General features: G+C 41.1%; 2 protein-coding genes across 3 annotated transcripts in view; one reads left to right on the top strand and one right to left on the bottom strand.

The window, feature by feature from the left end:
* Nucleotides 1–14,357, top strand: part of KCTD10 (potassium channel tetramerization domain containing 10) — a 78,890-nt gene that overhangs the window by 56,462 nt on the left and 8,071 nt on the right. For both annotated transcript variants that reach the window (XR_007769552.1, XR_007769551.1), the window contains one exon: nt 2,529–2,787. The gene's annotated coding sequence lies outside the window, so the exon portion shown is untranslated. The remainder of the gene's footprint in view (nt 1–2,528; nt 2,788–14,357) is intronic.
* The window catches only part of MYO1H (myosin IH), a 58,985-nt gene that overhangs the window by 37,470 nt on the left and 7,158 nt on the right, over nt 1–14,357 (bottom strand). Inside the window, exon 2 of the mRNA XM_050924566.1 lies at nt 197–358. Within this exon, the coding sequence (XP_050780523.1) occupies nt 197–358 (162 nt within the window). The remainder of the gene's footprint in view (nt 1–196; nt 359–14,357) is intronic.

The raw sequence follows: 14,357 nt of genomic DNA, 5'->3' as shown, positions 1-14,357 counted from the left end.
CTGGAACTCTGATCATCCCAATACAATGGTTCCACAGAGATGCCCCATTTGCCCTTATTCTTAGATCTGACTTGTAAGCAGGTTGTAGTCTGAGACATGACACCTTCCCAAAATTACATGTTAGTTCACACTATCTTCTAGACACAAGTACCAGCATTGCCATGAAAGATGAAGTCATAAAAGCATGCATATTTACATAGATGAGGTTCTCTCTGTATCGCTTGCGAAGGTTGTCCAAGAAAGCAGCCTCACTGGTGTGGGAATCCAAAAGAACGAAGTCCTGTACCCCAACTCTGTCCCGGGCAACCAGAGCCCCTTCCATGTTCAGCTGGCTGTGGTTATCACCCACCTCTTCTTTCTGCAATGCAAGGAAAGGAGCTCAGTTATACGTGTGTGATCCTTTCCTTTATCTGAAGGGGGGAGCTTTCACACTGGAACAAACATAGAAAACCCCACCTCTGTTGAAAGCTCTGGACCCTTTTGTTATTTCAGCAATTAATGGCTTAATAACGACTTACTTCCTTCCCAGCCTAATAGCCTGCTTGGTGCTGTGGTGGTATCAGAATCCTGTGTTTTGACATCCCACTCTGTAGTCATGGTCCAGTGGCTAAGGCATTAGAGATCTGAGTTCAAGTCTCCTGATGTGACCTTGGGCAAATCTCCCACTACGCGTGCTGCAGTTCTCCATCTGCACAATGGAGATAACAGCACTGTCCTGTCTCAGCATTATTGTGAAGAGAAATTCAATAAAGACTGTGAGGTGCTCAGGTAGGATAGTGTAATGGGAGTCGTAAGTACCCAAGACAGATACAGATGGCAGCAATGCTGCCAATTCAGCATTAAAATTTGCTAACCGATCCTACAGTGAAGCAGAAGGAAGCAGCCTTAATTTCAGCACAAACCCAGCTTTGGTAAGTAGCAAGAGAAGAATGATGACAATCATGTAAAAGGTAAAGGATGCATACTGATATCTGATCTGACAGACAGTCCCCAGGTACGAAATATTCTCCTAGGTTGTTTGTACCTAAATAGGCTGCAGTAAGGCAAGCTGCCCTACAGAATGAGAGCTCAGTTGGAACAATCATCAAAATATAATAGTAGGAAGATCCTCAAACTGGAATTTAGAAAAATGCAGTGTGTTTTTTTTTTAAACCAGTGGGAAATTAAAAACTGACGTGGGCTTATCGGCCCAGCGACAATTAGCTTCCCAGTACTGTGAACTCAGAGCCTACTCAAGATTTGAGTTAGAATGAAGATGTGAGCTTCAATAGTGGATTAATTTTTCTGGACAACAAAGATCAGATAGGAAGGGAAAAAAACCCTCCGTTTTCCACATAGGGTTCTCTAGAACTTAACACAATTGCCTAGAAGCTAGACAAACCTGGTTCCTAAACCCAGATGAGCCACTAAAGATTAATTTAACAAGCCACTATCACTGTGCCTAAGTCAGCTTAACTGTTTCCAGTTGAGTTGGTTTTGTTTAGATACAAGGAGGTCAGGTGTGCTGCTCAAGCTACTTTAAAAAATAAAGAAGGCGGCTCTTCCTAGAAACAGGTGCTGCATCTGACCTAATTTTTATTTCCTTGGAAAAACTAAACTTGCATCTGCTGCATTGAGTAAGTTGATGACATTTTTTAAACCTCGTACAAGCAAATGAGGAACAACCTTTTTAAATCTGGACAGCAGATGTCTCCACACACCAAGGAAAGCATTCTGGACATAATGATGCAAAGATTATTAGATACAACTGAGTTGTCTTGCTGGAGACACTGCACTTTTGGAATGATATGGAGATGATAATGCTGTCTTGGCTAGCATTCTCCTCTCAAAACAGATGAAGAACGTGCCAGGGCTATTGCTGTGCCAAAGGTCTCTCCATTTCTCTGCACTATTCATTTTTTACTTATTACCTTGGAAAATACTTTTAGAATAAAAGGTATTTCCCATGACTGGGATACAGATATTCTGTTCTGATTTACAGATTGCATTAGGTTTCTTACCCTTCAGTTTTTAATGATGTGTCCAGTGAACACTAGCAAGTCGACAAGTAGGATTCTTTATAATTTCTATAGCACTTACATTTCAAAAAGTCCTGAACAAACATTACACATTTCCAAGAACTCATTTCTCACTCTGTGCATGATTTATTTTCTTTATATTGGGCCAAAATATTTTCAAAAATAAAAGATAAGATGAGATCAAAATGTTTTAAGCAGTTCTGGAACTCAGTGAATTAGACTAGAGAAATAAGTTTGGCTGAAGATCATTAAACTTATGTAAAGGTTTATTAGATATGGGAATTGTAATGCAAGTCTCATGTTTGGTATTATTGTATTGGCCTTTATGACAGGGGTTCTTGATATTTTTCTACTCTGTCTCAAAAAAATGATGCACAAAAGATTTGGAACTGGCATTGAAAGGATGTTGGGAGAGGCTATTTATATAGCTGTTGTGATGCTATTTTAGTTTTTACCAGAAACTGTGCAGGAAAAGTCAGAATAAAATGCTATTTCTGCTTTTGTTTCCAGTTTCTACTGATTTTTGGCAAACCTTGATTCTGAACTTATGCTATCCAGACCTTCTCCAAAGTTCAAGTGGAAGAAAGCAAGTCTTGCTGTCAGAAGTGCAGTTACCATGAAAGAAGAATTTCACCAAAGGCATATCAAAGCACTGAACTCAAGTTCACAATCGGTTATCTGACCGAGATAAGGAGATTCAGTTGAGCTCAGGGAATAGCCATCTTTCACAAGACATGCAGTATGTTAGCCCTGGCTACAAACACATTAAGTGCATTTACTTGTTTCATAAAAATCAACTCTCCCCCTCATTTCAGAGGTAATCTTGCCACACGTTTCAGATATGCAAAGAGGTTTTGACCAGTTATACCTATAAAAAGTACAATGAGATTTTTTTTTTTAATGAGTAGGGACATCTGGACCAATATTTTAACTCAAGTAATTACATTAGATAATTCTCTTAAAATTAAAATGACTTTAAGATAAAGTGGAAGAAAGAAATGCTATATCCTCTGAATTGTGTCATACTATTGCTGGGCCCTTGTTAAGCAACTTGTGTTCCACCCCAGATGTAGAAGTGGTGGCTGTATTTTAAGGCATGTGTGAAGAACTTGATCCTTGTGCATGAAACCTGCCCTTACTCAAACATTGCATCAGGAGGATCACCTTCAAAATTATTTTCATGTTTTAACACAATAGATATCTCCAGGAAAATACCCAACTCTCTACAGTAGATAGAAGACCAGGGTGTACCGGAAGAGAGAAAAATTACCATGAATTCCAGCGTGCTTTTAATACACTGTGAATATTGAATTTGACTCTTTACAAAACTCAAAGAAGTATTAGTGCCTGAAACCCTCTCTCAGCTTTTGATCTGCATGTCATCACGACTTTCATTCCACACTTCTGCTTCAGTAAACTGATTCACAAGTTTTATACTTTTAGTGCTGACATTTTCTAAGCTGCTAGTGACAGGAACAGTTAGGACACATTTCTACTTTCTCTCAAGGGGTTATGAATTCACAAAAATTAGTTCATTCTAATCTCTTTCAATACCATATTAAGAATGACCATTCTGACTAGAACAAAGCAGCAACTTGATTCAGTCTGTTTGGAACATCTACAAAAACACCGGAGAACATTCATACCCAGTTTTGTATCACTTGGTTATAGATGTCACAGTAAAATCCAAATTCAGTAAAAGCTTGTTCTGCAGGAATTTTCTTATCTGGCAAGATATGAACTACAAGCTTCAGTATGCCAGAAATAAAATAAAATAAACAAAAACAAGACAAATATGTATCTATGATCTAGTCACAAGAACTGTCCTCTTGATGTTCCCCTTCCTTTCAAATGCTATTCAACATTATCTGGGAACACAGTTGCCATGGAGTCACCAGCAGTGCTCTGGAACTACTCCGTATGAAGCCAGTCAGGACTCTGGGGTAGCATGCCTCCTCTCTCTGGGCATACTGTCACCAAGGCAAGAAGCTTACACAGTTTCAACTTTCCTGGATCTGACCTGGGAGCATTCAGCATCCCCTTCTGCACCACGTGCTTCCCGCAGCAAGTCTGCCCATGCAGGGCTCCAGGGGAAGCCAGAGGGATCTGCACCCCAACTCTGCAGCCAGCAGTGACTCTCAGCCAGCGTAAAACAGAAAGTTTATTAGTTGACAGGAACACAGCATAGAACAGAACTTGTTAGCGCAGAAATCAGTGACTTTCAGCCAAGTCCATCTTGGGGGAATCCTGGGCTAGATGCCCAGTCAGACTGCCCAGCTTCAAGCAACCCAACCTCAGACATTCCTCGTTGCTCCTCCTCCTGGTCTTTGTCTTGCCTCCCAGGCAAAGTGTCACCTGGTCGCATCCCCCTCCTGGGTCTCAGGTTATGAAGGGCACCGGCCATAGCCTACGTGAAGGCAGCTAGAGCAGCCTCACCTGCCTCCGAAGCTCTCAGCTAAAGTCCCACACCCTTATTCCCACCGCCTAGACATTGATGCAGCACACAGAGAAACTGAGGTTATACATAGTATTCATGAAAAACAGTAAAACTCACATAGGCTCACATACAACATAAGGGAAAATCCCCATTTTGTCACAACAGAATAATAATAAGTGACATCTTTCCACCATGAAACAAAGACTAGTGTCTTTTTGGAAATACCATCCTACAATGTTTAACTGTATGAGTCAGCCTCTAAAGAGGTGATTAATATTTACATTCTTAAATAAAACATTTTATATTCATGCCACAGAACATATGGGATAAAGATTTACCTGGTAGGTCTTGTTTTTCCCACCCAGCTACTTTCTTCACCAATCAACAAAGGAATGCTTTTTAATTTTAATCATCTGGACTTTCTTAAAATCTTGCTGCAATTTCAATTCTGATTGGAACATGGTTCCACCAACAGGAATTCACAAATACAGCCGTGAAGGAGAACAACTTTTGTAAGACGTGACCAAATTATGCAAGAGTTTCAGAGTTAACAGAGTCGCTGTTAGTAGCACAGGTCATGAACTGATCAGAAGTTACTTGTTCCAGGATGATGACAATGAGAGGAAATGAATGCATCAGATCAAAAACATTCAGACTGTAGGATCTCATGAAAAAAAGATTTTGATGGGGGAGAGGGTGAGTGAACCTGAAGTTTAGGGTTTGCATCTAGCCACAAAGCTTAAACCCAAACTCTTCAGGTTGTATTTCCAGCTGAGAAAGACTCTGCAAGCCCATCCGTGGAACACTGAATGGAGGAATGGCCTAGTCCCCCTAGCCATGGGCTAGAAAAAGTCCCTTAAGAGACAGGCTTTAGGGGACAATTCTAACTGATTAGAGCAGTTTCTCTGCCAGGGCCAGAAGGTAAATGGAAACCAGTGAGCAGGCTACAGTGTGGAAGTTACAGATGCCTAGTCCTGGATTTCTCCAATCAGAAGCATTCAGCACCTTTTCAATACACACTTTAATACTGACCTTAACTGGAAGACAATGGCATTGCATTACTCTTTTCCCTACACACATTCAGCCATGGCTGTTCTGGGATAGGCTGCACTGGTATCTCCCAATAAGTAACAAACCACAATATTTTCCACTGAACTATTCCTAAATATCCTAATTCAGCTGTCACTAATTTTGGATTATCTTCAACTCACTTGAGTTGTTCAGGTCTGGGGTGCTAGAGATCTGTCTGGGGCTCCGCATGTATCTCATGTGTCACTGATATCTGAGCACCAGTCTTTCAAGTCTCATACATGTGACTATATGTATTATATTGCGATAATTCTTTTTTGGATCCTCCTCCTCTCAGCAAGGTACAGCCTGTTCTCTTCCCAGAGCCCCACATCCCTTTCATCTTACTGTTTATTGTATGTATGCCAACTCCCACCCCTAGCTTCCCTTTCACTGACCTCTTCTTGTTACCTGCATAAGACTTTCTATTTAAGCCCTTCCATTTCTGCTACTTACAATAAGGAATTCTCTTGTCTAACATTTCTCCCAGGGTAAAATGATTCTTAAACGGAGGGTTAAGATGCAAATCATATTTTAGGAGTTTTGCTGCTTGATAAACATTGCATGGGTTAAGCTAACTAAAGAAGTGTCTTACAAGTCTGCTACTGACACCACTCTGCCAAACCAAACAGAACCGAAAAAACAGATACTGACGGCCTTAACCCATGGCTGACCTAAGGAAGTTCAGAACCCAAACCATATCACAATACAAGCCATTTCCCCTTATTTTTTGCCCCTGAACTGCTGGTGACATTAATTTTTCATGCTATTTTTGTCAGGCAGCTACTGTACTGTAACCAGGTTAAGAGAGTTTATCATTTAATGAGATAATGTTTAAACTGACAAACAACCTGTCTGCACTTCCAAGAGAAATTCTGATAGTATTCTAGAACATCCGCTCAGTATGGAGTGCAAAGAGCCAGTCTTTGCTCAAAGCCCAGGAACACAAACACGACTAATCTTCAAATGACAGTAGCTGCCTAGCTCATCAAGTTGTCTTAACTTATTTTGTTTACCAGTTAACATATTGGCAATTGACTCTCTGTTCCCCTTTGGATCCTGCACTAATTTCTGGGCTAGCCTGTGCTCAGATTCATGCAGCACTGGCTCACCACTGTGTTTGGCTCAAATGATGACAAACTCATTTCTTAATGTTAGTTAAGGTGGGATTTTTCCAAATCCAATGCTAATTATTCAGATGAAGTCCCACCCTCCCTTAGTAAATGAGGGCTACTCACTGATCTGTCATCCTGAACTCTCTCCTCACAGCCTAGCTATAAGAATGAAAGATTCTTCTGATTTACTGAAATGTGAGCTCTCTCGGGGAATCTATTCTTATTCATTTAACTGGCTAGTTTAGCCACAAAGCAATTTGTTTTATCCCCCACTGGAACTGATTTTTCAACGTTTGAAGATAATGAGAAGCAAAGGCAGTTCCAAAAAGAACCAAACTCTGGAGAGGCTTAGATTCTTCATCCACCTCCAAGAAGAATGGTTTGATTTTGGTATAAAACGGCAAAGTCCACAAGAAGTTTTGCTAAAATATTACCATGTTTTGTTAAAATTTTGTGTATTTTTAATTTCCCAACCGCTCCAAAGCTAAGTGCTGTGCTTTTATGGCTGCTTTTTTCTCTGTGGCAGTACAGTGTAGAGGGATGGTCACATATATTTTAGCAGAACACTGTTATCTCTGTTATTTTGAAAGCACTGGAAAGTGTGCTGGACATCATTCAGAACCTATGAGAAGATAAGTTCCCTGCCCTAAACAGTGGGCTACAAGAAAACCCCACACTCACACCAAATATCACTAACTTTAACAGGATGCCTTACGGCATTGGGGCCCAGGTGCTATATATGACAGAGTGAGAGTAACAACAAGGATAGTGTGGTTGAAGAAGAACAAGGGTTACTATAAGATCAGCTGGTTACTCACTTCAAGTCTGTATTCAGACCAGTATTAAGATTTATTTTTAATATATGCAGGAATTAACCTTGTTGATAAATGTACAGCCATCACAAAAGACTGTTCTACAGAGTCACAAATAATTTTAGTGCCCATGAAAGTGAGGGCCTGAGAGCACAGGCTTGAGGCAGGAATAGCAGCACCAAACAACATGCTAGTTCCCATTACACAATGGTCCTAACTCACCTCTGTCTTGCTTTACTTGCTTCAGTTTGAGGCTGAGGTTGCTAACAGACCACTTCACCTTGTGGTCTCTTAGAATGTGTTAACTACTTACACTAAACAATTTGTTCCACTTCCTATTTAGCTGTGACACTGAGTATCTTTCCCAGACCTGAAGAAGAGCTGTGTGTAGCTTGAAAGCTGCTCTTTCACTAACAGAAGTTGGGCCAATAAAAGGTATTACCGCACCCACCTTGTCTCTAATCTTGGGACCAACATGGCTACTATTTGACTGGCTGTTCAGTTAATTTGTAACACTGATCACCCAGCTGATTTCACTACAACATCACAGTCTACATGGATAGCTGAGTCAGATTTCTTAGATTACAGATCAATCCTATGAGACTTGATTTTAGGGAGTTTGATCTATGCAGTACAGCTCATACTTCACCAAGGAATATCAGGAAGTTTTATCTGGTGTCCCCTCCCCTACCAAGTTTACCAAGATATAGTAGGCTAAAGCCACTGCAGTGGGTCCCATTGACAGGCTGTACAAGTTTCTGGCTTGCCAACCAGACCAGATTTAGTAAAGCTTGTCACAATGCCACCTGTGCTGCTGTTGCTAATTATGTCCCTTGAGAACAAGCTATTACAATACCTTCTGAGTAAAAGCCAAATGTCAATGGTAGGTGCTGGAGGTGGGGAAAATATTCTCCGTAGTACCAAAACAAGCCAGGGAAAGAGGAAGAAGAGCACCTTCACAATAGGGCTGCCACCATAACAACAGGAGTGGATAAAATGTACTTTGCTGCAGGCAGGACTGGGTAGGCAAAAACAAAAACACCACTCAGGTAATTTGTGGGAAAACACTAAACCTCTTGTCAGTTTGTCAAATAGAATTTCAACAATGTAAAGCAAGGTTGTTTGTTTGTTTTTTTTAAATAAAAGGTTTTAATACTTAAATTTAAGCAAGGGATAGAAAAATTTGAAACAGGAGTTCAATTCCCCCCCCCCTTAACACAAGGTTAAAGCAAAATTGTTTTATTCTTTCAGTGGTAAAAATTGTGTCTGAATTCCTTTTCTATAAAATATATTAACTGACCAGGTTTGTTCCAGCAGCAGGGCGGAATCTGTCTCTTGAGGGATTTGTGGGATGTAAGGTTTTTGTTTCTTGCCGCTTTATCCCACTCTCACTCGCAATGTGGGAGGGGGTATTGCGGGGCAGGATTAAATAAGTAGTCCCGTGCAGGGCTCTACTTCACAAGCAACACACCCCTAAGCACACATACCCTGAATTTTTCTACCTTCTCCACTCAAAGATTTTTGGTGGCTAAAAACTAGCTTTGTGTCTCAGCAAAAGGCTCTTCTACTTTTACCTGCTTAAAATAAAATTCACTCACTGACTGAAACACTTTGACGGAAAAGCAAAGTCTCCTGATCTTATAGAAATAGTGGGATTCCCTAGGTCAATAAGAAGTCTTAATATCTGAGTAACAAGCTTTACACTGAGCTAGAATGTCCTATTTCAGGTTTGACACAAAAATTTGGCAGAGCCCAATTACTGATGGTTTTGCACATCTCCATGACTGGCTGCCATCCTGAAAAACTGGTCATAATACCAAACATTTAAGACCCCTTTACAGCTCTTTTCACCATTCTACCCTTGAGATGTAAACAAATAGAAAGGCTAGTGGTACCGTGATTTAGTACAGTTAGCCTTCTGGGGCTTCTGGTTTAAATCAGAAGTGAAAATAAGGTCAAGCTTCTTCGTTATGCTCAGGACAGATGATCTCACAGCTCCTCTCATTAGCAGTGCTGCTTCCTGACACCTTAAGGGCTTGGCTACACGGGAGAGTTGCAGCGCTGGTGGTAGGTTTACAGCGCTGCAACTTACTCACCGTCCACACTTGCAAGGCACATACAGCACTGCATCTCCCTGGCTGCAGCGCTGGCTGTACTCCTGCTCTGCCTGGGGTATAACCATTGCAGTGCTGGTGATGCAGCGCTGCTCTGCCAGTGTGGCCCCCAAAAGCGCTGTAATTGGCCTCCAGATGTATTCGGAGTATCCCAGAATGCCTGTTCAGCCACTCCCAACAGCGCTGCAAATGTGGCCACACTGCAGCGCTGGTAGTTGTCAGTGTGGCCACACTGCAGCGCTTTCCCTACACAGCTGTAACTCCCAGCGCTGCACAGCTGCAAGTGTAGCCATACCCTAAGTCTGCTTACCCTTGCACACGAGAAGTAGGCATCTTCATTGCAACAGGTGGTGTTGCCATAGATAGCGCTCCTGCGCCATTGAGCTTAGTGGGCGTTTCCCCATTGACTTTAATGAGAACAGCCTCAGATCACTCTTGTGTTCGAGATGCACCAGGAAAGTTTCCCAGATTATATACCTGCCTCCTTCGCATAAGCCTCAGGAAAGAGGCTGACTAGGGAGGCAGTGACAGAGCTTAACCAGGGAGTGGAACACTTTATTATATTATTAAAGGTGACAGGAAGAAAATAAGTCTTGCGAACACACTAGCTAGTCTCCCTGGCTGGCGTGGCCTGCAGACTCACTACAGACTGAATAGGCTTTGGCAAGTGTACTCTTTCCTTCACCCCCCTAGCAGTTGCCTCAAGGTCAGGGCTGAGGCACACTGAAGGGTTAGCCTAGAGAAGCTCACAGTGCAACTGCCTGTGTAGTCCCCGTTCTGGAGATAGATGGGGCCCTGTCCCCTTCCCTCTCCCCAGGGCTATAAATCTATCCTCTTCCATGAGCATATCCATTCTCCTGTGCTTGAAGGGAGCTCTTGGAGCCACAGGTTAAAACTCGAATGCTGAACTGATGGCAAGTTTGGAGGGGGGTGGGGAGTTCTCCTCTGGTAGAGACACACCCAGTCTGGATACTCTGGACACATCCTTGTGGCTCAAAACATAGCTGCAGGTTACTTTCCTTTTTAAACAGGTGGAGGGGATCACACTGCACCAAATGGCAGAATTATAACAATGTTCCTCCTTACAGATTAACCCCTAAGCTCTTAAACGAGGTCTTCACTATATTGCAAGTGACACACAATGAATAAATGTGCTATAATATTACCCACACCCTCACCCTTCCTCTGCCAGCACATGCATCTCTGGTTCACAAGATTTATCAGAAGCTAAGGCCTGGTCCACACTACGCTGTTAAACCGATTTTAACAGCGTTAAATCGATTTAACGCTGCACCTGTCCACACTACACTGCTCTTTATATCGATTTAAAGGGCTCTTTAAATCGATTTCTGTACTCCTACAAAACGAGAGGAGTAACGCTAAAATTGATATTACTATATCAATTTAGGATTAGTGTGGACGCAAATCGACGTTATTGGCCTCATTATTTTACAGTAGCTACCCACAGTGCACCGCTCCAGAAATCGACACTAACCTCGGACCATGGATGCACACCACCGAACTAATGTGCCTAGTGTGGACGCGCACAATCGACTTTATAATATCTGTTTTATAAAATCGGTTTAAGCTAATTCGAATTTATCCTGTAGTGTAGACATACCCTAAGAAACAGACAGAACTTGGAAGCCCTTTGTTAAATATTGGCAGCGCTCTACTGGTCAATAAAAAAACTGCAACAAAGAGCCCCAAAATCTTAGAGATCCCTCTCTCCACAATAAGCACTGAAGGCCTTGTACCCTCCTTCTCAAGACAGTTTCTATGACAAAATTCTTCCAATGATTTAGAAACCCTTATATACCCACAGCACTATCAGAAGTGTTAAAGACTTCTAAAATTTACCCAGCAAATCAAAAACCTCAACTCTTGCGTCTGTTTGAGACAAGTTAGAATCTTCACTAGAAATTATGACTACACTGAAAATCCTGGGAAAGGGAAATAATTATTGATGCTTTACGTAGCTTTCCTAATGAACTTCTGATTGTAACATGAACAATGTAGACTGTACAAATACAAGCAAAAACTGTGCATTTTCAACTTCAGTGAGACTGTGACCCCTACAAGATATCCCCATAACACTTCACATTTAAAATTACATTTCAGTTTTCTTCTACAACTGCTGAGCAGTTCAACAACACTGCAAGAAGCTTACATCTTAGCCCTGGAACAAGCAACTAGAATATCTGAACTACAGTACACAGTTTTCAAGGAACAGAATTCATAAATACAATTATATTGTGGAAAACATGTACACATTGTAAACTAATTTCTTTTCAAAAGAATACAGAATAAGAAGGTTTTCAGGTTAATCAACAGCCCAGAGAAATGCCAACAATTCTTAAGGCCTCTTGTCTGTATCTAGGGAATAGTCTACTATAGACTTGTTAAAGGGTGACTGTCTGTCCTTCTGAATAGAAGAGAGGTCGAGGTGAACTACTTCACTTTCAAAAATCAAAAGAAAGAAAAAAGTGAGAAAATCTCCAGAGTTCAAACATTTCTTTAAAACCCAAACTTTAAATACTAAATGGGCTTCATGGCTGCCATTTTGAAAAACATTCGTTTGCCAAAGGACCCTTTTGATTTCTATTCGAAATGTAAGAGCTCACAGATAATCCATTGAGAATCAAACCCACACAAAAGGCTTTTTGAAACAATCGTGGTGCTTGTGAAGGACAACATTTTTGTGCGCAAAATAAAACATTTTAATGCCCTACAATCCATTACACATATATTCTTACATTTCCTTTCAGTAATTATTCATTAGAAAACATTTAACGTCACTGCAGATTTCACACTGGGCAGTCTGCACACAAAGGAGGAGAGTTGGCCCATTTATAAGGGACTGAGGCCTTCTTTTCTAATCTGAGAAACTCCAAGGAGGTGGGGCCTACGAGACACAACAGGCAAGCTAAATTGTGCAGTTAACGGTCAAAGCCCCCCTGCCTACTTTGACACTCATTTAAAGATGACAGGGAACAATAGAGATTTGTTCTTAGCAACTCTTTCTTGTTATGCGGTCTACATCAGCTAAGCTGGGCGGTTCAATACATGAAACCAGTACAGATAGTCTGTTCCACCTGCCATCTCTCACCCTCACTCAGTTCCGTCTTTCTTTGGCCCCCTTTTCCTTTCCCCACTTTAACACAATGAGACAGGTAAAGAATATCTTTAGAGAGTCCCATTCAACATGTCAGCTTTAATAAAACAATTGCCTGTCAGGTTTATATGAGGAGCTCAAATTTTGGGTTAATGCCAGTAATCCCGCTCCTCAGACACAGGTTAGTAACTCAGCCCTGTCCTCTATCCCGGTATAATGAAAAAGCATCTAGGAATGCTGTCAAATAGCTAAATGACTTCAGATTGCAATACTGTTAGTATGCAAAAATACACTAACATTATTAATAAAAGTTACAAGTAACTGTTTTACACTAAAATTATACGAATTTACCGACTCCAACAATCATTTTACTGCCCCAATGCAAGTTATCCGTCTAGACACTGCTGCAGCCCGATGCCCACCTGCTAACTCCTCCACAGGGAGGAAACAGGCTAGCAAACTGAAAGGAGGTTATGCCTCACTTGGGAACTTATAACATGGTACATAGTTCATAAGATTTAAAACTTGAACATGAAGAATTAAAGAGTCCTACTCTTCATAAATCATTGCTTTCTAATGCAGCTACTATCACTTTCTTCAACAGTAACATGCTCAGGTTTACTACCGCTAGACCAAAGACAGCTGCTGAATCTTCATTATTTGCAGAACATCATGTCTTGCTAGAAACTGTAACTGCTGATCAGCTCCATAAAATCATCGCTAGATAATAAGCTGATATTTTCAACCGGAAAGAAGAAATTCAGGATTGCAACTTCTGGAAGACAAGAACTGTAGATTTATGCCAGGGGTTCTCAAACTGGGGATTGACCCCTCAGGGGGTCGCAAGGTTAATAGGTGGGGGTCATGAGCCATCAGCCTGCACCCCCAAACCCTGCTTATCCACCAGCATTTATAATAGAGTTAACTATAAAAAAAATGTGTTCTTAATTTATGGGGGGGATGCACTCAGAGGCTTGCTGTGTAAAACGGGTCACTAATGCAAAAGTCTGAGAACCACTGATTTATGCAACCCCATGGCTAGAAACAGAACAGTCCTTGAACTATAATACATGTTATCATTAAGCACTGGTAAGTTAATGGAATGGGGTTTCCCACACCTCTGGATAACAAAATTTATAGTATGACAAGTATCCTCTCCCCTTTGGCTAAAATGCGGGGCCAGACATCAATTTAGCTCTGACGACTAGAGATAAATACGCAGGGTAGTAGGGCCATTTACTTGAAAAGAATAAACGATTATTCTACAATCAATTCCCAAAACCAAACTACAGGATATTTAGTTTGATCTTATTTACCATAGCCTCCAATCTTCGCACACACCATATCTTCCTCTCAGGTTATAGTACTATATTATTTTTATTACAGTAATCCAACCAAGATTATGCTCCATTGTGCTTGGTTATGTATGTAAACTTAAGAGGCAGTCCCTGTCCTGAAAAGTTTACAAAACTAAACAAACAAGAGAAGGTAGGAGAAAGGAGATAAAATTCCCATTTTATAGAGGACGACATAGAGATTAAGTAACTAGCCCAAGGTCACATGGAGTCTGGGATAGACACAGGAACTGAACTCAGATTTCCCAAGTCCCATTCCTCTGCCAGAATGATAAGATCTATGTATTATACAAAAAAAAGATAAATGCACTTTTAAATGATGG

Source organism: Gopherus flavomarginatus, chromosome 15 (assembly GCF_025201925.1).
Source record: "Gopherus flavomarginatus isolate rGopFla2 chromosome 15, rGopFla2.mat.asm, whole genome shotgun sequence".
NCBI lineage: Eukaryota > Metazoa > Chordata > Testudines > Testudinidae > Gopherus > Gopherus flavomarginatus.
The sequence above is the reverse complement of the archived record's forward strand: the minus strand, read 5'-3'. Positions and strand labels throughout refer to the sequence as shown.